The following is a 25,443-nucleotide window of genomic DNA, read 5'->3' as shown; positions in this document are numbered from 1 at the left end:
TTGACATGACTTGATGGAGAAGTAGGGTGGCGTGACAGGAAGTAGATAGAAGGCACTGAAAACAAGGTACCTACTACCTTTTCTCCTATAAATAGCATGTATGTAATTCATTTGGGGGACTTTGGCTTCCTCTTCTTCTCTAGTTCTGATTGATTCATTCATTTACACCAATATCACAGCCATCACTTGGCTACATTGGTTTTATTGCTTGAGCACCCTGATGACTTAAGCATCGGAGTGGCCACGCCGGACACCCCTCCTGCGCCCATTCACGAGTTCCTTTCATTGTTTGCAGGTCACGATCGAAGCCAGCTACTTTGCTCATTTTCCTGAACAACATTATAAATTGTTGATTTGATCCGTTGGAGCTCCTTACCCGACTCGCCCATTTCAACGGAATCTCATCACAAATATTTAAGATAGTTCGTTCATATTACTCTCCACAGCTATTTTATTATAATTATAAAAATTCATTATTTCAAAATACAGATAAAACGATTTATTTTTTAAAATAATAATAAGTTCGGTATATATATATATATATATATATATATATATATATATATATATATATATATATATATATATATATATATATATATCGCGTAGCTTGAACCTTGGAGCATTCAAAGAAAAGAAAACCCTAGCTCTTCTTCTCACATCAACATGGCCAGGAAACGAAAAGCCCGCGCCGTCGAAGCTCCTCAAGAGCCTGAGCCCGTCCAGCTCGAGGAAGCAGAGCAGGAACAATTCGTTACGGAGGAGGCCCAACAAATCGTAGAGGAAGATCAAGGTATCGAGGAAGGAGTCGATGTTGAAGCAGTAGAAGAGGATCAAGGGGGAGAGGGATTGGGCGAGGGAGAAGGAGAGGTAGAGGTGGAGGGAGAGGTAGACGGAGACGAAGACGGAGACGGAGATGGAGATGGAGATGGAGATGGAGATGGAGAAGGAGAAGGAGAAGGAGAGGAGGAGCAAGAAGACGACGCCGTGTTTGAGAATAATGAGCAAGGGAGTGAAACTACGGAAAAGCCATCTGTGAATGATGTCTTGACGAATGGCGGTGAAGCTGAAGGGCTGGAGGAGGAAGATGAAGGAGATTTGGATGGTGAGTCGTTGGAGAAGCTTCTCGACCCTTTTTCGAAGGACCAGCTGTCTCGTTTGATCAAGGATGCGGTGCAGAAACACCCTGATATCATGGAGGATGTGAATAAATTGGCGAACGCAGACCCTTCACACCGCAAGATATTCGTGCACGGCCTTGGGTGGAATGCGAATACCGAGCTGATTACTTCTGTATTCGGTAAGTTCGGAGAGATCGAGGATTGTAAGGTTGTCATGGACAAGAATTCCGGGAAATCCAAGGGATACGCGTTCGTCCTCTATAAGAACCGTGATGGGTCCCGTCGTGCTCTGATGAAGCCACAGAAGATGATTGAGGGTCGAATAACTTCTTGCCAACTGGCCTCTGCAGGTCCAGTTCAGGCTCCTCCCCCGACTGTGGTGCCCACTGTGGCAGTACCACCTCCATCTGAGTACACTCAGCGGAAGATTTATGTAAGCAATGTATCAGCGGAGCTTGATGTTCCGAAACTAGTGGAGTTCTTTTCCAAATTTGGGGAGATCGAAGAAGGGCCATTGGGGTTGGATAAAGAAACTGGAAAGCCAAGAGGGTTCTGTTTGTTTGTTTTCAAAACTATTGAGGGTGCCAAGAGGGCATTGGAAGAGCCACACAAGAAGTTTGAAGGTCAAATTCTGAATTGCCAGAAAGCCGTAGATGGGCCTAAACTTTATAAGGATTCTCTTAACTTGCAGCATAGGCAACCACTGCAGCAGCAGATACGGCCTCAGCATCACCATCACAATCGTCACCAGGGGCAATTGGGGTATTACCATCATGCTGCGAAGAGGGGCAAGTTTGGAGGGGGCCGGGGAGGCACGAGGCACGCAGGTGGACATTTAATGGCACCTAGTGCAGGGACCACTGCGCCTGCAGTGGGGTTTGGCCATGCGGTTCCCCCCGCCGCTATTGGACAGGCTGTAGCAGCTTTGTTGGCAACTCAGGGGGCTGGCTTAGGGATGGGTAATTTTCTTGGAGGGATTGGAACAAGTGTGAATCAGCAGGGAGGTACACCGATGATGAATAATGCTGCTTATGCAGGTCAGGCTGGTGTTAGTAGCTATGTAGGACAGCCTGGGATGCAGGGAGGCTATACTGCCCAGCAGCATATGGGTCAGGGTGGCGTCTGGCCACATCAGGGTGGTGCCCCCTACATGGGTCATGGTCACTAGGTAAGTAAGTTCAGCCACTATCAAATTTTGCAACAAATACTCTTACATGAGATGCGTCAATTGTGTTAATTTGTATAAGATGATGTTTAGACTGGCTGTTACCTCAGTAATTGTTCCTGGGAATCAGTGAGAGAAAACTATTATCAAAATCAAGGATTCCATGACTACCTGGCAAGAGGGTGCATACCTAGATACAGCTATAATTGTTTATCGATTAGATTGGGGGCCTATTTGGCCTACTCTGATTAAACTTGATTATTAAAAATAAAATCCATGTATCAAATGAAGGTTTACATCGATTGGAGGGATTTTGACTTCTCAGATGGTAGAATGTATAGGGAAAAGAATCAGGAACTTTGAAGTGATGGCATTAGAATTACAAAATCTACCAGTGACGTGTCCAGGTCATGCAGTTAAAAGGACTAGGAAAACTCTGAATACTAAATATAACTTGAAGTTTGATTGTTTTGTTGTTATTTAAATTAGAATTTATATGATACAATTAAATGGATGTCGAAAGGGATCGAGCATTTATATATAGTGCACTTGGTAGTGAAAATATACATGTGATTGAGATTTCTTGTACTCTCGTTTCAACAATCTTGCATGAAGCAGAGTCACGGACATTAACTATCATGAGAAGTTTGATAGAATAAATAGAATGCAGTTGATGGATTAACCTCCAACCTCGCCCTCAGATAACATTCTTGGTAAGAAGCTAGTCAAGCTATCAAGCATTGATGCAATTTGGAGAATTGATGCTGCCATGATATTTCTACTGCCCTTGTCGATTGCACACAGCTATGTCTTATTAGTTATTTCTTCGATATCAAGTTACTGATGAGAGTTTTTTTTCCTTTTCCCTGGTATTTTTAAAAAAATTCATTCTTTGCCAATCCCTGTGCTTGTAATTCTTATATCTTGGCGTTGGTTTATCCTGTTTACTTAGTGATGAAGTTTTGGTTGTCATGGTCTTATATGTTTAATTTTTTCGCTAGCAAAAGCTTTGTACTTGTTTCAAAATTTCAGGTGCTTCTCAGTTTTTCTTGTTAAACATTTTAATGCATGGGTTGCTGCTTCAGATTAATCATTTCCTCTGAATGAATTTTAATTTTGTTTTTCGGAACAGTCTTTTTATGTTTAATGTATTCATTGTGCAGATTCTTCAAAATTGCACCAAAGTTTTAGTTTTGGACTCTGGTGATTCTTCTGAAGTTCAGGCACTCATGCAAATGACGTCTTTCCTTATTGCAAAAAATACCATTTGCCTAAAGACTAGAATCTAAAATATGTACTTTTTTTGTTTACTTTTGTCTATCAAACATTTTCTAAAACAGTGACTCATCTTGCTTCTAATGCCAACTTTTTGAAAGGATCGAGGTTCACCATTTTGATCTTGTGGTGTCTGTGATTTTTTCATTTGTGTCGATTGGGTATCTTTATCTACTTCTGGCATTGGCATCCACTTGTTGCTTCCGTCAATTTGCATTATGGAAAAAGATTGCAGCTTTCATTGGTGGTGAAATGTAACCTGTTTTTGTGATCTACATCCGTGCCTTACTGTTTGATCTTGTATATGCTTGTTCAAGGTATCGATTTTAGTTCTTTTTTTGGTAGTGGCTCATAAAAGGATGTCCTGGGTAGTTTTACTCTTAACTAACAAACTTGACATTTTGATCTTATTACAGTGCAGTTGCAGGAAAGCTCATAATGTATCACTGCAGCTTGACTTCTTTGCGTTGTCTTTAATATGCATTACTTGATATACGTTAAAATTGGAATTATTTACTTTTATTAACCTAATATGCAATGATCTACTCCCATTTACCAGACATGAAGGTGTCATTTTTTTAATGGCACCAATTTGACTTGAAAACAAGGGAGTTGTGGAATTTTTATGTTTATACCAAAAATTGGTGTTCTTTTGATTTGTTGAGTGTCACATCAGTGCTTCTAATTGAAGTTACATCCGAGCAGAAACTACCAATTTGAAAATTACAATATCCTTTATGAACATCCTGAACAATAGGAACGGGGGACACATTGTTTTCATGTCAACAGCCATGTTGGTTAGTGATTTGTGAATTAGATTAAATTTAGTGGCTGTACTCAAACCATTAACGTGGACCGAAACATGCTTTTTAGCAGCAACCATTTTTGGCGCATAAAAGTGTTTTCAAATCACTTCAGATTGGAGAAACACTTTTCCTAGGATCTGGCTTCTCCGCAAATTATATATATATATAGTTAAAAGTCCCCCATTCTTCTTTGTTCATGAAGTTCAGCCATTTTTAGGCGAAGGCAGTATCTTTTTTCATGAAAATTTATCTCCATGATCGACCCTCTCCTCTAGTTAATCCACTTTTCCTATTCCCTTTTGATTAAAGTCAAGGAAAAAACCATTGGTTTGTTTGTATTTGGGGATTTGTTTCCCAGAGGCAGGGTACCTGATCCAGAAGTCGATGCCTCGAGGAAAGACGTTGCTGCATCCTTCTGCTCTTAAGCAGGTAATTAGCCATTTTTGCTTCATCCAAATCCTGTGTCGTAATTGTTGTTTTATCTCCTTTCATATATATGAATTGATAACACATTCTTAGAATAGACTTAAAATTGATTTCAAGTGACTCATAATCTCTTACCTAAAACATGAAATGGAAGAGAATTGAATATGAGGTAGTGACAAAGTGATATTTGCTAGCATCGATACCACTCTTGTGATCATCGTTTCGTCAGCAATGTCCCTCGAAGGATATAGAGTATTCTGCAAAGCTTTATGTTCCCTTTGTTTGGTTTTTGTCTAAGCAAGAGCTCTTCGTCTTTTCATGCTTACTAGGATTGTGCTCATGTGTTTAACCACTTTGATTTTCTGTGTTTTAGTCACATTAGTTTACCACCCCCTCCCCCGGGTTCATAAGCTTCTCCAGAGACAAATTCTTATACATAGATAAAAATATGATGTCAACATCCATTCATAGACAAATTTTAGCTCTGCTATGGGTACAAATCCTGGTTTCCGAACAAATGCTTCACCCGCGAAGTCCATTTGCATTTGTGTTGAACCACAAAGTCACCAATTTTTCAACGCAATCTAATGATCTAAAACGCGCACGTGTATGCAAATCTTTGATTCTAGAGTGTTTCAGTTTTTCCGTTATGGAAACACGTGGAAGAAAGAGTGTTTCGATGCTTCACGTTGGAAATCATAGCTAGTCCCAACTAAATTCCAATGTACAAGTGTTTGGAAGGATATAGGGTGCATTATTTTTGGATTGGAGGATTTGGTGAATTTGTGGATGATTTTAAAACCTACGAATTTGAGATTCTTCAGCTTTCATTTGAAATGGATTCCTTCAAATTATTTGAGCACTTCAAATAATTCAATCCAAACACAAACCATTGGTTTATTATGAAAATATGAAGTTATTGATAAGATTAATTATTCTTTTTAATGCGATGCACTTTGTTCAAGCAATACTTCATCAAAATATTAGAATATCCCTAAGATTTCGAAGATGCGTATGGTTCATAGAAGTTTACCAAAATTTTCAAGATTTCAGGTAAGAAGATATGAAATGGACGATAACTTGCGTTTTTTCACTATGTTTTGTAATTACTCGTACCATCTTCTCCTTGAAATTACAAGAGCAACCTCCCTTATTTTCATTTTTATATGATTTTTCTATCTAAAATCTCTTATCTAATAATTATTTTGAATTATAATTTGTGCATCAATATTATAAATTTCTAGCTGATGTTTTTCATCATTTAGAGTGCGTTTTGTTTTGTTCAAAATAAGAGGACAACACTATTCATTCATAAATGGTAATACAATAAAATTTTTATGAAAAATGTGAATAAAAAACACAGTATGAATAAATGCTAAAAGCACGTGTGTAAGTAGGAGTGTAATGGAAAATAAGAAACTGCGATGTCAAAAATTTCTTCCATTCCGAAACCAAAAAAAAAAATTAATGCTTATTAAAATCGTATCCTTGGGCTAAATAAGGCCTTTTCCTGCCTGAACCGATTAAACGTTTGTTGGCACAAGTTGGGCCCTTGAATATTTTCTTCCTGTTTTCTGATGGCTTCTACCCCGTGAACGAGAAAATTATTTTGATAGTTGTAAAATATTTCAAAAATGTATTCTCACACACTGCTTTTATCGTTTGTGTAGTTTTTAAATCGTGAATAAATTTTGGAGTGTTAATAACAATTTCTGTTCTTATACATTATAAAAGAGTTTGCAATAGCATGGAGGGATATTGGTTGGTGGTGACATATAGAGGTGGCAAGGGATTTCACTGAGGAAGGATCCCATCATATGGGGGTGAGATATCTATCACTGGGGGAACAAATTCTCGTGCCTGAGTTTGAGGAACGTGGAAAAAATTAATTCAAGTTTGAACGAATTTTGTTAAAGATTTTGATATCGATAGAATATGTTGGTTGATAATACAGTTTTAGAGAATATTTGCGTGAAGAAGTACTAAATTATGTAAAAATTACTTTCAATGGAGTTTACATAACCCAATTATATGTTGGAAAAGAAATGAGCGGAACATTAAACGTCGTTATTGATAGATAACTTTTTTCTTTAAAAGGATGTTCATATGGAAGTTTCCTTTACAAGTTCACCATCGACGTGGGTGTAAATTAAGTTTTGTCAATTTACATTAAATTTTAATATAAAATATCATTTTATACCTAATGTATTTTGTGTCAGTACCTTTTTCATTTATTCAGAATTGTTGGCATAGAGGTAATTGAATCAATCTGTTCGCGAGTTATTTGAAGTTCGGTTTGATAAAAAATTCTCTCGAGATTGTCCTTTAAGCTTATGGAGCCGAGCTCGAGCTTAAGGACATTTGGCTCATTTATGTCGAGTTCGAGGTTGATTAGTTTGTTGGATCTTTTTGTACAATAATAATTAGTATTGTCTCACGTAGAAATTTAAATATGAGAGACGTGATTGAAACATTAGAAAATTATAATTCTCATATCTTAGTTGATTTTTTGTCTAAAAATATCCTACGAGCTCGAAAATGACTTTGTTTAACAGCTCGAAGACGAGCTCGTTTAACGAGTCGAGCTTGAGTCTGACTCGTTAAACATGATAAATGAACTATTAACGAATCGGGCTCGAGTTACTCGTGTGCTGAATAAATTTAAAATGAGTCGAGCTCAAGCATCGTGATAAAAACTCAAATCGAATTCGAGCCGAGCTCGAACATATATATTTTAAACGAATCGAGCTCAAACTTGATATTGTTCGATGAGAGTTGTTTCCATTCCAAACTAAAATATGATTAGAGAGATGATATTACCAGGAATTTGTAATTTAATATATTTCAAATTATGCCGATTGCCAACAGACATTGGCCGGTGTCAAAATATTTTATAAAAATATAAAATAAATAAACTGAAAACACGTACTTATAATATAGTATCTAAAATCAATTTGTATTTTGCAACATAGTCAAATAAATTCCACGTATCGAAAGAAAAGGAAGGAATGCCCATATTTCACTTGCTTGCAAATCCCGATACGATTCATTTGATTACTAAACCGGCACGATCGCAGGCACCCATCCTCACCGGTATCCTGTCTCCGTGAAAGCCAAATCTTATCTCCGTTGCAGATAACATTGCGACGATTTTGTAATTTTGTTGTCGGTGTGAGTTTTCTTGGATTATTGGGTGATCAATCAATTATTTTACGGTAGTATGTTAATTTTTGTTTTGTTTCGGGATTTTGGGTGTGAAGGTTGGGATTTTATATGGTTCTAGATATGGAGTCTTTAGTGGAGGCGACGTCAGGTGCGGTGGGTGCGCTGGTCAGCACCACCATTTTGTATCCACTCGACACTTGCAAGTCCAAGTATCAAGCTGAAAATCGAGCATCACATCACCAAAAATACAGGTTTTTGTTTTTATTAGATTTCGTTTTTTTAATGGTATTAGTCTGGTGGATTGATGCTCTTCTGCTCAAATGAAAAGCTCTTGTTCCTCATTTATTGAATAAGCGAATTGGGAAAAGAAGCAAAATCCCTTTTGGGAAGGAGGTAATGGGGGTACAGAGCAGGATCGGATCATTAATTTTTTTTAAAAAAAATAAAATAAAATCAAAGGCCATTTTCGACTTGGGAAAAACGTTAGTGGAACAGCGTTCCTGGCAAAGCAAGTATTTTCCGAATTGGCGATTTAAATTTGAAAAGTTTTCAGCAGTTTCTGCTTAGGTGATCGGAACTGACTTTTTCTCTTGTTTTGAACAGGCACATTTCAGATGTGCTCTGGGAGGCAATATCAAGCCATCAAGTACTTTCATTATATCAGGGCCTGGGGACGAAGAATTTGCAGTCTTTCATTTCACAGTTCGTATATTTCTATGGATATAGCTTCTTCAAGAGACTCTACTTAAGAGATAGCGGATCTAAATCTATTGGAACTGCAGCTAATCTGGTCATTGCTGCTGCTGCAGGTGCTTGCACCGCCATTGTTACGCAGGCAAGTCATATTTTCATTGATTCTGGTTTTAACTCTTGTTGCCTGTCGGTTTCTGGCGGCGTGATGATTATTTGCTCCATGTTAAGTACCCAGGTCTAGTGAGTACTAAAAACTGTTGGTTGGAGGCAGTTTACATTCTTATGTTTGATGCATGCACTGTTACGACTTTTAAGACTGATACATTACAAGTTAAAATATTGAAATTATACCAAGTTCAAGTCATTTGTATGGTATAGAATATTGATCAAAGTGGCTTTGATATTTTTGTTACCTGGTCCTTATGTCATTCTGGTAGCTTAATATTGGTTCTGGTGGATTTTAAGCATCATGTACTCAATTATTCTGTGGCAGTGGCCTGATTTTGGATTATTTTATTCAGCCTCTTGATACAGCATCATCAAGAATGCAAACAAGTGATTTTGGCAAGTCCAAAGGGCTGTGGAAATCACTCACGGAGGATACTTGGTCCCGCGCATTTGATGGCCTAGGCATTTCTCTTCTTCTAACAACAAACCCTTCCATACAGGTTGATGGTTGTGTTTTCTTTACATTCAATTTCTTTCTATATGATGGAAACAAAGATCCTGTTATCATGAAAATCTATATTTTAATCGGGGAATTCTGATGCTATCAGTACACCGTGTTTGATCAACTAAAGCTGAGATTAATAAAGAACAAGACAAGCAAAGCAAGAGATGACATACCATCTCCAGAAGCTCTTTCTGCCTTTTCTGCCTTTGTTTTGGGTGCTGTTTCAAAATGCATCTCAACCTGTTTAACATACCCAGCAATAAGGTATAAGAAAGGCCCATCTTCCCATTTTCTTTTTATCAACCAAGTCATAGTAGCCTCGACATTTTCAATACTTCGAGTCACCCAGATTCTTTTCTTATGCATCATCACGAAGCTAAGTTCTTTGAACATGGTCAGGTGTAAGGTGATGATTCAATCAGCCAAAGATGAAAACGAGGAAGATGGCTCGAAACCAAAGCCACGTAAAACAGTGTCTGGAATTTTTTGTGCCATTTGGGAAAAAGAAGGGTTGCTTGGGTTTTTCAAAGGGTTACAAGCGCAGATGCTGAAGACCGTCGTAAGTTCAGCCCTACTTCTGATGATAAAGGAGAAAGTCACAAAGACCACATGGATACTAATGCTTGCCTTGAGAAGAAGGTTCATGCTCGTAACCAGAACTAGGTTAAAGAGCTCTTGATAAAACCTTGAACTAAAGGGATCGTTAAGGACCCGATTCATGACGTAGCAAAGCTTCTTGGTTGACTCAACTCAATGTGACAACGTTCCATGCATGAGCTACTGCTAGAGTTTTACCCGTTTCCCCAACTGAAACTTCCAAAACCAAATACAAAACTAGCCCTGTGACCTTTTCCCCCAAAACACAATATTCTGTAATTTTTATATTTTCCAATATAATCCGTGAATTTCACTAAACTTTAGATCACGTTAAAAAATATCCCATTGTTATATTACGTTTAGACCCAAAATCTATTTTCTTAAAATATAAAATTAGTTTTATCCAGTAATTACTTACATATTTTTTTTTAAAAAAAATCTCGTGTGTACACAATACTCACTAAAGGACAAAGCAATCTAATTAACAGGACCTGGAAAGCAAGAAAACAGTTTAGGGGGTCCATGGCACCGCTACCTAATATGATATAGTGCTCAGATCTCTTGTTGATCGGACCAATTTTTATTTTTTAAATAAACACTTGTTAATTTTCTCGTTGTGAATTGTCACCAATAAACATACATTAATCAATTTTAACGTGTAATTATGCAAAATGTTATTTAGATTTTGTAAAACAAATTATCAAATATTTAAATTTCCAAAACATTGAGGTAAAAATATTTAATGATTTAAAATATTATATAAAAAAATTTAAAAGATTTTTTTTCACTCGAGCCCATTTAAAAGATACTTGTCAGCAAAATATGCAATCAAGCCTTCATCAATTTCGAGTAGGGATGAGCTTTCCATACTATGGTTACTAGACTCGGAGATGTTTATTCACATAAGCTTCAGTAGAAGCTCTTTGCTAGTGACTTCGGTTGGTCAAGCCACTCAAATTGACCTCAAACGTACGACTAACCTGCTGAATACAAAGGTTCCACGTTGAAGCTAAAAGCACTCAACAAACAAGAGCATAAGTTTCAAAGCTAATTTATTAAAATTCCTCCATAAAATCCATGTTATCACCTTTATTGTCTATCTATTGAAAAACCTCGATTCTATCCCTACGTACAAGTTACAGACTCGGTCAGCAAAAGAAAATGTCTCATCAAGCCGTTACACGACTTCAAAATGAAACACACAGACGCCTTACCAAACATATTAGCATCATCCAGCAACTTGTAGACTGTACAGAAAACATCTTTTGTTCCATGTTTTGAATTCGCTTTCCCTTTCTGAGCTGTTAGAATTATCTTCCCAAAATTTTTGCCTTTGTCACTTGATTGTACTAGTCAATAATATACTCACTGGTTGACCTCTTTTACTGAACCACTTTGACCTTTGGCACGGTTGAAGTTATCCAAAGTACGGTATTCCTCTCTGAGCAGTCTGTCCAATTCTGGATGTTTCTTTAGCGTTTCCATTTGGCCACTGGCCTCTCGATAATGGTGAAATGCCCTGCAAACCCAAGTAAAAGGATTATGATAACAGCAGAAAGGCGAGGGACTAGAATCAGAGACACAGAGAAAATAATATCGAGAATAGTTTTGCTTTATTTATTCTAGTGACACAAGCTTTAAAAACCTCTCCGGTCCCGTGCCATGAGGCAGATTGATATTCTATTGACACTTATTTACCACAATTTCTGTGGTTGGTCATTTGTAACACGGTTTCTGGAGTCTCCAGTATTGCAATTTTACCATTATTAAGGGAAGGTACAAAAAGAAACGTTTAAAGGTCTTTTTTGGTTACCAATATTTTTCCAGGCCATAAAGGTTTCCTTTTGTATAGAAGTCAAGAGCCAGCTGTTCGAAGTTGTCGTAGAGGTCCTCTCTGAATTCCTTCTCCAGACCATAACTGGAAAAAAGGTTAAAACTTAATAGAATCGGAGAATGGAATCTAGCCACATAATCATGGGGGAACACAGTGAACTTAAATAATCAGCCAAGTAATTTTGAAAAGTGAACTAAGCCATGCAGGAAACCTACCTATAAAATCTGAAAAGGCACTCTATTCCATAATTATAACCAGCAGCAGCATCCTCTAAAGCCACATTTCGGAACTCGTTATACATAGAAGGGTTAAACATGTCCCTTAAGAAATAAGACCAAAACCTGTACAATGTATTCATCTCCTGCAATCACGGGGAGGCATATGTTATATCTATATCACACCAAGCACAAAATGAGATACTACGCCTATGTCCACAGCAGAATAGCATGTTTTGGGGACAGAATAGCATGTTTTCTCTACTGCGATTATATACCAAATATAGGACAGATGAAACCCAGCCAGATAAACAAAAAAGGTTTAACTAAATTTAGAGAGGAAGATCTAGAAAATGCTTGGTTTGTTTTTGGTGTTCTTAGAAAATGTACAAGAGAATTTCATGTGTTTGGTTTACATTTCTTTACTCAAGATGTCAAGTAAGAAGTGTTGAGTCATTAATGTCACCTGTATATAATAATATAATCGGTTGAAAGTTACCAGTAAATATTATTTTAGGTGAAATAAAAATGAGGGAAATTTGGTTTTGGGTGAAGAATGTGAAAACGAGAGTAAAGTTTGGTAAAATATTAGAAATGAAGAAGGGTAATTTGAAGAAGAAAGCATACATACCCATCTCTTGAAGAAGTTCGCATTTAGAATCTGCTATAAAGTATCAATCGACCGCAACTTATAAACCAACTAAACAATGGTAAAGTGGATGAATGTGAATGGATACATATTAGACATGAAGAAAGCATGCAATATTTTCTATAATGATCCACCATGCTACTCTAAATATATCATTTCACAAAAACCAAGAAATAATCGTCTTCAAAAAATCATTGGGACGAGCTTTTCCTGAAATAATTAAATTACCTCACTACAACCAATGCCCATTTTCTTCCGATCATTAAGGCAGCGTTTGTGATATTTCTTGTAGCTGAGAAAATAAATGACCCAGTCAAGAAATCAAACTCTTAGCAGAAAAAAGCTAAAAAAAAATTGCACGTGAATGTGTTCACTAGTTAACATTTCTTATACTAATTAAGCTCAGAATTTCATTAGCATACTAAAAAGCCTCTAAAATAGATCTACTTACAGCTGCTGTTTGAATCCATTTTCCTCCAGGAGTTTATGACTTGGATGTTGAAATGGTGGAAAAGACTTTGGCACAGAACCAACTGGTGGGCTACTGCCTGAGAGATTTGTGCGAGGTGAAGCACTCAACTTTGAAAGCCTTAGCCTGCAAAATTAAATTTGGGTCTTAACTTTCATTGGAAGATAGTAAAATTCAGCAAAAACCTTTATAAAAATCGTCCCACTTTTTAAGTTAAATTCATATTTTATCGATCATTAAACAGAAGAAGGAAATCATATTGCCAATGAAGCACGAGGCAATATTGATGCTCACCCATGACTATCAGGAGGTGTAGAACCAAAGAAAAAACCAACAGAATCACTAGGTGGACTTTCAGATATCTTGTCAAGGCTGTTTCGGCCACTTCCACGAGCTTTAAAGTTGCCAGGGAAAAGTCGCTGCTTATAAATGGCATGCTGCTTGGAGCTGTCTTTGCCTTTCTTCCTTCGAAAGTTAGAATTATGAGGGCTTTCACAGCTACTTCCCCCAGTAGAATGATCGGGAACCCTCAAATGCAATTCAGAAGCACCTTTGGGAGAATGTCTGAAGTTCTCATCCCTTCTTTCATTGCCAGGCTTATCAAGCCTAAGAGGAGATCGTCTCGAGTTTAACTCCTGAAAATTGTAATATATAAATATAGAACCAACTCTTCATCTTTTGACACAAAATGTAACAAAAAATTCCCATAAATATTTCCATCAACCTGCTCATAAAAATACAGGCCATCATTTATGGCAGAAGCAAGCTCACTGGACATGGCTTTTGATTCTTTGCCAGCCACTTTGGTGATCCGAATATTCTGTATCACACAACCTAGTTAGCCAGTATATCTTAATCATATATCTTCTGTTCAACAACACAGAAAGCACTCTTGTAAAAAAACTGATAGCTAACTGTGTCAGTATAAGACCCTGCCCACCCCCCAAATATGGAGGAACACAAGCAGTCAAGAACACTCTTTCAAGTTGAATTTCCTTACTAAAAGTACAGAAAATTAGGTGAAAAATGGATGCCATCAAACGTAAAAGCAAAATTTCTAATTAGATTTGACGTTTTACATCTGACAATATACTTCTGGGCCAGGATTATGACGAAAGCCATTTTTTGACCTTTTTATAGGGCTCAAAGCTGAAGTACTTGTTTATAGATCATACAAATGCCTTTTCATATAAAGAAAACAGAACAATAATTAACATCACAGAAACATTCTGAGAACCCAAAAATATATACTCGCAGGAAGTTGAAAACAAGCAAGCAAATAACTTAGGGTTTCACCTGAGTTACAATTACAAGCCTTTCGACAGCATGATCGTTGACAACTTCATTGTCCTCATCATCATCCCTGCACAAAATTTGGTCAGAATGAGAGTGGTAAAACTCATGCCAAATTCCATGTTAAATTCAAAGAGAATGGACATGTAAAAAGAGTCGTACTAGATATTATTTGGAACAAAGTTCCAAAATATAACACATGATTGGACTTCATGAATATGAAACCCAATGAATTTAAAGGAACTCGGTCGCATAAAAGTTTTTTTCCTCGCACCAGAACATAGAGGCGTGAGAATTAACACATAACAAGCAACCGAACCATGAGGCCGTACTATAATTTTCAATGCCACATGCACAAGAGTTCAATCTTATCTTTGGGATCTTATTCCTTTTCAAGAACTTAACAAGCATAAGTCCATGGCTAAACAAAAAATTAGAACAAACTCGAAGTTGACAATTAAAGATAAAGGTGATGGAGCATGGAATACCTTCCGACGGTAGAATGATTACAAGCCCTTGCCACTTTTTGCTCCACTTCCAGTTCTTCATCGAGCATAAATGTGCTACAAAAATCATTAGAAGAACCATCCAGATTATGCACATCCAGATTTGGAAGAACCGGCATCTTTCTTTTTACACAATTTTCAAGGATAATTGATTTTGCAGAATTAGCATCTTGTGACATAGGTGGGAACTTTGAGTCGTTACCGAGTTCCACACCAAAAATCCCACTGCTATTTCCTGAAGTAAAATTTTGTACTTCTTCAGTGAAAGGGGCATTAACTCTGTTTGTCTCTGTATGGTCAATAACACATTCTTTATTAGAAAGTGTAATCAGTGGTGCATGATCCATGGAGTTTCCAATTGGCGAAGGAAGTTTATTCATTCCTTCTGAGCTCTCCTTTTTATTTTCATCGAGATCATCGATCTTCAAAGCATCTGAAACAAAAGATGGAGATTTACTGGTAACAGAAGCTGGAATCCACTTTGACCACCCGTCCCGTCTCCTTATCTTTTCTCCCTGTAAGATTGAATATCAAAGAGTATCAAGGGAAAAGTTATTTGGGCAAGAAATGAAAAGGCGTAAAAGAAAACTCTCCATGTCATGATCAAGGATAAATGAAAGAGCGAATTATCCAACCTGCACTTCAATGGTTTCTGAAGCCTGTAATGCATCCAAGATAAATGGTATCTCTGCATTCATTCTTTTAACCTGAATCACAATTAGTGATGAAATTTAGTTGGCATAATTTCCCATTAAAAGAGACTGAATTTTGACTAACCAAATCACGCACAGGAGACAAAGGCACAGCAAAATCCTAACACCACCCACATCCACCCTCCACGCACCAAAGAGCAAATATTTTGGGATCGTCTAGTAAGACTATCTATTGCAAACATTCATCCCCGGGAAGAAAAGACATAAAAAAGAGCAAAAAACCCCATGTACTGTTCAAGTTCACCACTTAGATGACACAATAAATCTGTAAAGGATTACCCTCGGAAAGTCAGCAATAGCAGATATCTGAACCCAACCTTGGCTGTCCATCAAGGAAATCAAATAATTATCCATCCGAAGATTCTGGTCACTGAGAAAGTAAAAGAGTTATATTATTTAGCTTACACAGTAAAAGTTTCACAGAAACTTAAAATGTCCACACTTCCATTATTTACTACAAATGCAGTGGTTTAAGTAATTGTTATACTTATCACAATACCAAAGAAACAGCATGTTTCAACAAAACAGGTATCACCCATCACCGTAGATAATCATTATAGTTATTATTTTGCAAAAAATAATGTAATTAGACAAGACTCCACCTGCAGAATGCCAAAGTTTTCCTGTTCATTAGACAGGGATAAACATCACAGCTATAAGACACAAAATTATAGTATTGTAGTTGACACAAAAACTCCAAGAAAGAATTTTAAATTGCATTTCCTCATCATAAAATACGAGGAGACAAGACCAGGATTTATTTTCCGTGAGGGGGAGGGGAAATGCATTTTCAACTGCCATTCAAACTAAATAATTTATATAATGCCAGACAGATCTTTGTTAGACACTTCACCTGAAATAATATTCAATTTGCCTCACAATATTAGCTTTCAAGGCTATTGTTGGCGAGGGAGGCATGGGAACACCAAAGCTTGGAGGATATGGAACTAAAAATGGTGGATAAGGTACTCTAACAAAGCTTGGAGGAGCCGCAGGAAAATAACAGATAACTCCAGGTGGACCTATATTATCAATGGCCTTTTCAGGAATGTACAAAGCAAATACTTTGAAAATAAAAATAAGGAAAAGGAAAAGCAGCAAAAGCAAAAAGAAAAGAATTCAAAAATAACTAGAGGAATCTCCATCTGAAATTATTTTCATTTATCAAACAGCACCATAAACAATAATTCAATTACCTGGGAGATTGGGTCCATCTACAAAGCCAGAGGGACCAGAAAACGGAGGCCTAAAAAAAGGTCTTGGCCCCATATTTTGTTGCAAATGAAAGTTACTGTTAGAAGCCGCTGGCCTCTGATTATTCCAGGAAGGATTCACTTGGCGACCGCGTTCTTTTGCCCTTGGACTACTTTCAACAGAATTGGAATCATGGGCGCCTGAATCTGCATGTGGGAAAGGCCGAAATGCCCCATCCTTAAGAGGAACAAAATCTTGTGCTGTAGTATCACTGCCAGAATTTCCAGACTGCGTATCAGGTCTAGGAAAAGATCCAGGGGGTAATGGATAAGTATATCCAGTAGGTGGAATTGGTGCCATGGGTACCATTGCATGATATACTGGTGTCACCGGTGCTGCATAATATTGCAAAGGTACAGGAAATTGAGGTACACCATTTGGGGCCTGCTTAGGTCCTGTTTTGTTTTGATGCATAGCACTGGGCCTACGAGGATTTTTAAAACTAGTCCGCCCATTCATCTTCTGCTGCTCCACCTTAGACTGGAAAAAGTAGATTAAACTGCCAAGTAAGCTACAGATAAATCATGCACATGGAACCGGCTATGGTGTATTTGTGTGGATGGATACAAACAGAAAAATAGCACCCAATAGCCATCGACCATGCAAGTGATCGTCTACCTTTTCTACATGGGACGAGATATTTTTTCAGCCAATAGAGAAATTATAAATAAAGGAAAAATAACAAATGAGGAAACAGAAAAATGAGCCACGTTTTATACGACACGGCAAGCTCATAATTGTAGGTCTACATGGCACATCTACTCAATTAATAGATACAATACCATTGACGCACATGGAACCAAGCAGTGAATTTTCTAAACCGGTAAAATACGACAAAAAATCTGACATAATGAGCTTCTTAAACCTTATGTAACATGTAATTATTCAACCGATTTGCCACATCACTTTGCAGGTTATATTTTCGGCTGCGATCCATTACATTTTCATGTGGTTATCGCTCAAAGGATTAAGGCTCAAAATGAAGAATTTATTTTTTTTCCTTTTCTGACACGAGGCCTAGGACAAAAATCTCTTTGTCCTGTTTAAAATAATGGATAAAACAGACTACATTGAATACACATACATGTATTTCCATAGAGATAACAAAAATAACCGAAATGGAGCAGAACACACCTTCAAATCGGGGTAATACCTAAACTTTCCGATAATAAGAATATTCGGCCACATGCATTGATATTCAAAAATTCCTTTTTCAGACACAACATGTTTTTCAAGTTCTCTTAATTATAAAGATGCACCTCAAAAGACCTCTCCACCTCTTGACTCATCTAGACTACACACATAATGACATAAATACTCCATAACTGCAGAAAAGATTAAACAAATTTTGTAAAACCTAAAAAAATATATATATACTTTTTTTTCAAAACAAAAGCCTCTTACAGTTTTCTCAACAAAACATAAGCATGATTCAATCTATACTCTTTTCTCAATTTAAAAAAAGATTATTTTGCCATCGTCCATCGGCATCAAGTTACTTATTTTTAACATGTATCTACCTCACATCCTCAGGCAAAAACCCAAACACAAATACCAACTGCTCTCACAAATAAAAGACACACAACCCAAAACATGTGATTAAAAAAAACCCAAAACACATGAAGAATCAAAAAATAAAAAAAAACTTCACCAACCGGCGCAGGAACCGCCGGAGGAGCAGCACAGTCATCAGCCTCGGTTTTTTGTGGCGGAGGTGATTTGCTGGAGCCGGAATCCACAATGTCGTTACTCTTATGCCGTTGCTTAGCGTCAGAAAGAGCTGGCCACGTGTCTGAATCAGCGCCCAGCGCCGGAGAGGAGGCGGCGGAGGATGCCTTCCATGGCGACTTTGGCGGCGGCACATCAACAACGTCATCTTTTTGACAATCAAGCTGATCACCACCAGCCCCGTTGTCCCCTGTACCCATTCTGGTTGATAGAATAGAGGTGGAGAATTGCGCGAGAAAAGAGCGGCAATGGAGTCTGTGTGTTTTGTGGGAGGAAGAGAGTGATGCACTAATAGGGTTATACAAAAGGTTTCAGACAGCGCGTGGACAGTTTTGACTGTGGGTGGAAATTTATACTATGGCCGTTTATTTATTTATTATTATTTATTTATTTATTTTGATTGGACTCAAAATCGAAAATGTCATCAGAAATTTATTAAACATCATTAGCAGATGAACTATAGATAATTGGAATATAATAGGTATTTACGTATCAATCTTGATTTCCGTTTAGACCAATTAATATTAAACATTAAGAAGGCCGTCTCACTTCCACAAAAAGTCATACAAAATGAAGCCTTTACAACCAAAATTACAGTGAAGCCGAATTTTAGTCCAATATATTTTCTTCTATATTCGTGAAATTTTTAGATTTTGTTAACATAAATTACAAAAATAAAACTGTACAAACATTCTACGTATGTGCCGATGCGCTAATATATGATTAAACACATTGATTATACAAACTTATTTATTCATGCCTGCCTCCAAAACAGCACTACAATATTCTTTAAAGTGATTATTTAAGCATTATTATTTAATTAAATAATAGATTGTTTTAAAATATCATTTCTTATTATCTTTTATATTTAAGCTATAAGTCTGAGGTTAGGTTTTTTGAATAAACAAATCTCATTAACCAAACAAAATTTAAGCGCGCCTATTGTTTAAGCCGATTATTCGACTGAGCCCTCGTATGTTTCCCTGTTCATCATCTTTACTTGTTTTTCTTGATTCTAACACCATCTTACAATTCGATCAACTAAAATTATACATATACAAACTAAGCTAATTCTTTCTCAACTACATTGTTTCAAACAAGCTAATGCATCAACTTTCATGCAACACAAAGAAGTCTGATTCAGTTCTAGTCTAGACAAATAACCGTATTACTACGACTCTTGTCTGCAGAAGTAGTTTCGACACATGCATCAGAATCCATCGAAGCGGAATCGTCTTGATCATATGAGACAGGAGGAATAGAATCCAGCCTTTTGTAGAAAGACTCGAGTCCTTCGACGGTAAACCAGTCTTTATTCATCTGCATCACAGTATCAAGAATGGAAATGGTTCCAAAACCTGGTGGACATGAGGAAAAATAGTAAAATATGGAACTCACGAAATAAGGGTAGCCATTGGATACGCTGAAATTTTCAGGAGCGCATTCTACGAACAAGCTTATGTAATAGAGAACAATGTATCCACATTCCTCGCCCTTCTTCTGCTGTGGTACCTATTCAAGTCACATTAATTAACAGTAACAAACTGAGTTGGGGAAGATACAGTGAGGGCTTCCTAGGTCGCCCAAAAAACTCTGAGGTTTTTAGGGGCAAAAATCAAATTTTCAACATGCATTCAGGAAGAAGAAAAAAGATTATAAGTTTATAACAACAATCAACCTTTATCCTGACAAAATTCTGTCCAAAATTTGATTGATTTCCATACAAAATATATGCGTGACAATGGACATGAAAAATGTACCTTAGGAATCAACAGTGGCATTTTTTTAAGTTGTTCTCTAGTTTCCGTTCTTCCCTCTATTTTGTATATGTCGGAGAGGAGCCTGCAAAAGAAAAGAAATAAAATGTTTTGAATAAGACACCCATTATAATTAAGTTATACACAGTAGGGAACATGGGCTGATTTATATTGCACTGAATTTGTTATTAAAAAAATCCCAATCTATCCTAGGCCGCTGAACTTAATGAGTTTTACATAAGTCTCACATATATTCTATGTAAGGCCCGCAAATATTTTGATACATCCAGTAACTTATACTATACACATGCGACTAGTGTAACTATGCAACTCAAATATTTTTAAACTATTTAAGCATCCAATCATTATGATCTGATCATTGTGTCTGGAGCATCGGAATAGGACAGAATGGGCAATTGTTACACTTCAACAAGTATCATGCTCCAGGTCTATTTATGTTGTACCAAGAAAAATATCAGGAAACAAACGTATTGACCGACAATTTTTTAAAATGCCAACTTACCAAAATTTTAGGAAAAAAATACCTTCTTATTAGAGGCTCGAGTCGTTTAGGACCTATTGCATGCAAAGAATCCAATAATAGCAAACACGGAGTGTCACTTTCTGAATCTATACTTTCACCCAAGTTGCAGAAGATCAAGAGACTCCAATGAGACCTACCAAAATGATATGCCAATACTAAAACTCCGAAATAAATTGTAACTTTTGGTTATTTGTTGCATAAATTCAGAGAAGAAAATACCAGAGTACGATTGGAACCAAAACATATTTCTTCGAGAATATACCCATTTCCTTTGTCCAATTCAGAACCATCGATCTATTTCTTTCATCAGCATACAAATTAAACCATAAAGGGTCGAAAAATGCAACCAACTTCACTTTTTCTTCAGAAAAATCATTCCATATATGCCTACATGTATATAGGTTTTCATGAGTAAACCAAGAAAGTACCGCATAGTGTTGCATTCTAACTTAGCCATATTTATATTATTATATAAAATTCAACATAACGAATTATTAGCCCATAAAACAGCGTTATTCAAATAATTTACATGAAGTAGTGAAGGAATGTAGCAGAGTCCAACTTTGCCCGTTCAGTGGGTCCTGTATTACAGCTGTTCCGAGCCCTCCTCGCTTGCCCATGAAAACGAATACGACTGGGAATAATTTCTTCAGAATCACTCGACTCACCTTTTTGCTTATTTTTCCTCTTCCGACTCTTTAAAGATGCACGTGTACCCTTTAGTTCATTGGATATTCTTCCCACAGAAACATCTCCTATTCCAAAATTTTCATCAGCAAATCAAATATTTGGTCGATATACAAACAGAATACAAGAGATTGATCGTGTCTGTCCACACATCCTTTGAAAAAGAAGCCTTATCAAGTACATCCTTAATCAACTTGATGCTAATTAGTAACAAGTTTTTATCACACTAGATAATTTTATATCGATGAATCGAATCTTTTCAGTTATGGATTGACTCGAGGTACTTGGAACTTCAAATAATAATTTAAAGCAGAATCGGTTCCAAGCTAATCTGATCAATTCTAACAATATAGCAAATTTTCAAAACGTCAAAAATCACAAATGTATCGAAACATAAAACTATGTCCACAATTACTAATAAGAAAATCAGTTTCCAAAAACCATATACTTAGGAGCTTGAGCAGATGTCTCACAAGACTTTAGTAAAGATGCATTTTAAATAACAAAACGAAACGAAACAAAACTCGATAATCACTGTATTTCAAAAAAGAATAATTACTTCAGTGTATCAGAATATTTAATGGGTAAAACATATACAACATATAATATTATTGAATATACCAGGGTTAGGACTAAACGGCACTCCTCCCTTCCTTGCAACTTTTCCTTTTGATCTTGGACCTCGAGGGGATAATAACACCGGTAAACATCTATCGAGGAGATTTCTTTCTTCAGGTCCTGGGAGACTTTCTAGCTCCTCATCGACACATTGACTTGCCATAACTCGCACAAAATACTTCACTGTGTTGTTGTATCCATCTAACATCAAAATAAAAAAATGTGATCCACTGCACCTTTATAAAGCATAAAAAAATTCAGCATTTGTTCACATGTTATCAGGAACTATGAGAACAAAGATTTTTATACTGACAAGGACACATCATGCATTAGTTAAATTACCAATACTTCAAAATGTGGAATTCGTATTTGAATGACTGACAACCATTCAATGAAAGGCATGTCACTTTAGATTTTGAACAACAATATATAAAATGATATGGTTTCCACCATTTAGTTTGATTTTCTAATTGGGGTAAGACTCTTCATGCTTAAAATACCTAATTTGGCATCTGTTCCACAATCCAAAGATCGTTCACCTTCCATTTTTTATATATTTGAAAAACTCGTTAAACCAAAAAATGATGAAAGAAAATAATCACATTTTGCTCCTTAATCATTTTCTATGCACCATCAGTATAGCTAACATGAATCATCATAAAATCTCTACTTCTTCAAACTTATTATCAAGTTCCAAGTGGACTGTTCCAGCATAACTCAATGCTACCACATCACATGCATTCCTCAAGTCCAACTCCGCGTGGTCCCAAATGCCATTTTGTATCACATGTTTTCAATCAGATTATTGCACAACCGTGACTACTATGTAGAACAACTAAGAATTAGAGCGTTTGCGGCACATGTTTTCAATCAGATTATTGCACAACCGTCACTTACTTTGTAGAACAACTAAGAAATAGAGCGTTTGCGGCTCTGGATCTTGAAGAATGAAGCAAATAGAGCATAACTCACATTTTGCACAAGAAAACAGCATCCTTTAAAAAAAAAAAACTGAAAACAGCAACTTGTTTGAGAAGGCATGACGATGACTTACCCAACACTACTTTATGCATGTGAATAAAAATTTCTACTGTCTTTTGCACTAGTAATTTGAATTTACTGGTATTAAGACTGAAAAATAAAAGAGGCCTGAACTTACAAAGTTCCGATCGGACAAAAATAAGCAATAAATAAACCAAATATTCAAATCGCATTTGAGACAAACCATTCCTTTGATCTTGAATCTCGGTCGCCGCAAAACCCTGTGAAATCTCATCGGCCCCTGGTACCCAAGAACGCCAAAATTAACGATTGAACAGGCCACATTTTGCTGTATTCTAAACAACCCCTACCTCAACGAAACGAAAAATTCCAGTATCCATATGAAATTACCAGTTCGATAAAAACAAAATTCCAGATAAAAGAAACAGAGGGCTAAAGTAAAGAATACTTAATTGCCTGGAAACAAGGAGACTTGGCTACAAAAATCAACACGTTTCTCTCTCGCCGACCTTTTCTTCTGGTAATTTTTCGGGAAAGGGTGCAACTTCATCTTTTTACAGAGCAATTTTTTAACTGAGGTAAGTCATTCTTACAGTCGAACAGATTCCTACTCAGGAAAGAAAAAACTGATTCCTACGGATTCAAACGATAATACACAGGAACGACTGCAAATGGCGCATGCATATCGAAGCTTGCGTCGTCTTCCTTAAAATAACGATAAAATTTTCAAGCAAATTGCCGAGTGAACTGGCAACTGCACTTGGGTTATAGGAAAGTTTTTCTAAGTTCAAAATATTTTTTAGAATAATAAAAAAAATCTTTTTAAAAAAAATACAATAATAAAATTCTAATTTTCACAAAATTATTATTTTGTTTTTTTAAGCATATAATGATACACTTTTTTTTATTTTATTATATATTTTAATATTTGTTTTTTTGCTGTGTTTAGACATGTATTTTTAGGCAAAAACTCGTGTGAAACGGTCTCACGAGTCGTATTTTGTGAGACGAATCTTTTATTTAGGTCATCCATAAAAAAATATTAATTTTTATGCTAAGAGTATCATGTTTTATTGTGAATATCGGTAGGATTGACACGTCTCACAAATAAAGATTCGCGAGACCGTCTTACAAAATAACTACTCGTATTTTTATAGTTCGGTGAAGAGCAATTTTATACAAAAACTGGTGTGTGAGGGCCCGTTATCCTAATAACGATTTATTAACATGCAATCATGATTAATCAGTTAACAGCGGAAAAGTTAGTTAAAAATTTGCGGTTGGGCCTATAAAATTTCGGCATGACCTTCCTGTAAATAGGACATACCCGAAAATCAAATACTCAAAATAAACAACATGTGCCCTCAATAAACACAACAGCATACACACGTGCCAGCCAGACACGATCATGACATATACAAACCAAAATATCATAGAGCCGACAAGGCTCGATAATACCATAATACAATCCTCCAAATATATACATATAGTATCTGGGAGACAGCAACACCACGCAGTACCTAAATACAACTGAGCCTACTCTCAAGGAGCTCTGGTACTTCCCGAGGCTTCCTCTCGAGCACCTGAGGTCGAACCACTTGTACCACCTGTCATGTCCACACACAAAAGACGCGACAGCCCCCTCTCGAGGGTCAGTAACCCCAGTACGAGACATCAAGAAACCACGATATATGACATAGAAATGCAATGATGCCATGCATGAATGCAATGCATGAATAGGTGCAAGATATCAGGATATCAGGAGTCAAATGATCGATATCAACAATCACACATATATGCTCGAGCTGGTACACGACTCAGCGGACCCGTCCACGACTCAGCGGACAGTGTCTGGGGATATGGCTTCACACTTGATGCCAGCAACTACCTAAGCCGAACCGAATCAAGGTAGCCAAACATCTCCAGGACACCAAATCATATCATATATATAACGGATCTCAACCGAAATATAACTGGATCTCAATAACAGATAGGCTCAATATGATATGTTCAGTGGTATTGATGTGTCTAACTAAAATAAAATGTGTGTTAACAAAAGAAATATTTTATTTTATTTTGCACATCAATTACCAACTGATAATATGCGAGTCAGCATATAATATCACATAAATCAGCAAATAGCAAATAAATCATACACAGGATCATCAGATGCCTCTGTCAGACATCGTGAAAATAACTGATCTCTACGTACCTCAACTAATTTACCAGTAACTTAAATCCTCAAGAAAGTCC

General features: G+C 36.7%; 4 protein-coding genes across 12 annotated transcripts; 2 read left to right on the top strand and 2 right to left on the bottom strand.

The window, feature by feature from the left end:
- Positions 1-608: 608 nt before the first annotated feature.
- Positions 609-6,791, top strand: LOC140842347 (UBP1-associated protein 2B-like). Of its 3 annotated transcripts, none has more exons than XM_073210164.1 (3): positions 609-2,289; positions 3,978-4,796; positions 6,528-6,791. In XM_073210164.1, the coding sequence occupies exon 1, from the start codon at positions 667-669 to the stop codon at positions 2,287-2,289; it is 1,623 nt and encodes a 540-aa protein (XP_073066265.1). In that variant the 5' UTR covers positions 609-666; the 3' UTR covers positions 3,978-4,796; positions 6,528-6,791. The 3 variants fall into 3 exon arrangements, with proteins under 3 accessions (XP_073066265.1, XP_073066264.1, XP_073066263.1); XM_073210163.1 differs by having other exon boundaries at positions 3,450-4,796; XM_073210162.1 differs by having other exon boundaries at positions 609-4,796; positions 6,464-6,791.
- Positions 6,792-7,737: 946 nt separating this feature from the next.
- LOC140842348 (peroxisomal adenine nucleotide carrier 1-like) lies at positions 7,738-10,239 on the top strand. Of its 5 annotated transcripts, none has more exons than XM_073210167.1 (6): positions 7,738-7,886; positions 8,054-8,209; positions 8,562-8,793; positions 9,173-9,319; positions 9,428-9,588; positions 9,724-10,239. In XM_073210167.1, the coding sequence occupies exons 2-6, from the start codon at positions 8,067-8,069 to the stop codon at positions 10,001-10,003; spliced, it is 963 nt and encodes a 320-aa protein (XP_073066268.1). In that variant the 5' UTR covers positions 7,738-7,886; positions 8,054-8,066; the 3' UTR covers positions 10,004-10,239. The 5 variants fall into 5 exon arrangements, with proteins under 5 accessions (XP_073066268.1, XP_073066267.1, XP_073066270.1 ...); XM_073210166.1 differs by having other exon boundaries at positions 7,739-7,947; XM_073210169.1 differs by having other exon boundaries at positions 7,739-7,964; positions 8,077-8,209.
- Positions 10,240-10,958: 719 nt separating this feature from the next.
- LOC140842346 (la-related protein 1A-like) lies at positions 10,959-18,909 on the bottom strand. The gene is made up of 14 exons (XM_073210161.1): positions 18,510-18,909; positions 16,797-17,334; positions 16,454-16,622; positions 15,880-15,970; positions 15,523-15,594; positions 14,870-15,402; positions 14,385-14,451; positions 13,813-13,908; positions 13,383-13,723; positions 13,071-13,214; positions 12,848-12,911; positions 11,971-12,116; positions 11,735-11,839; positions 10,959-11,440 (listed from the first exon to the last, which is right to left on the bottom strand). Exons 1-14 carry the CDS (start codon positions 18,780-18,782, stop codon positions 11,287-11,289), a joined length of 2,793 nt encoding a protein of 930 aa, XP_073066262.1. The 5' UTR covers positions 18,783-18,909; the 3' UTR covers positions 10,959-11,286.
- Positions 18,910-19,560: 651 nt separating this feature from the next.
- LOC140842345 (uncharacterized) lies at positions 19,561-23,957 on the bottom strand. Of its 3 annotated transcripts, none has more exons than XM_073210157.1 (9): positions 23,647-23,957; positions 23,414-23,470; positions 22,192-22,389; positions 21,413-21,638; positions 21,103-21,270; positions 20,885-21,016; positions 20,343-20,424; positions 19,981-20,094; positions 19,561-19,902 (listed from the first exon to the last, which is right to left on the bottom strand). In XM_073210157.1, the coding sequence occupies exons 1-9, from the start codon at positions 23,738-23,740 to the stop codon at positions 19,729-19,731; spliced, it is 1,245 nt and encodes a 414-aa protein (XP_073066258.1). In that variant the 5' UTR covers positions 23,741-23,957; the 3' UTR covers positions 19,561-19,728. The 3 variants fall into 3 exon arrangements, with proteins under 3 accessions (XP_073066258.1, XP_073066260.1, XP_073066261.1); XM_073210159.1 differs by having other exon boundaries at positions 23,639-23,956; XM_073210160.1 differs by lacking the exon at positions 23,647-23,957 and adding an exon at positions 23,541-23,559.
- Positions 23,958-25,443: the final 1,486 nt, after the last annotated feature.

The sequence above is a fragment of the Primulina eburnea genome, chromosome 10 (assembly GCF_022965805.1).
Source record: "Primulina eburnea isolate SZY01 chromosome 10, ASM2296580v1, whole genome shotgun sequence".
Lineage (NCBI taxonomy): Eukaryota > Viridiplantae > Streptophyta > Magnoliopsida > Lamiales > Gesneriaceae > Primulina > Primulina eburnea.
This window is presented reverse-complemented; position numbering and strand designations above follow the sequence as displayed.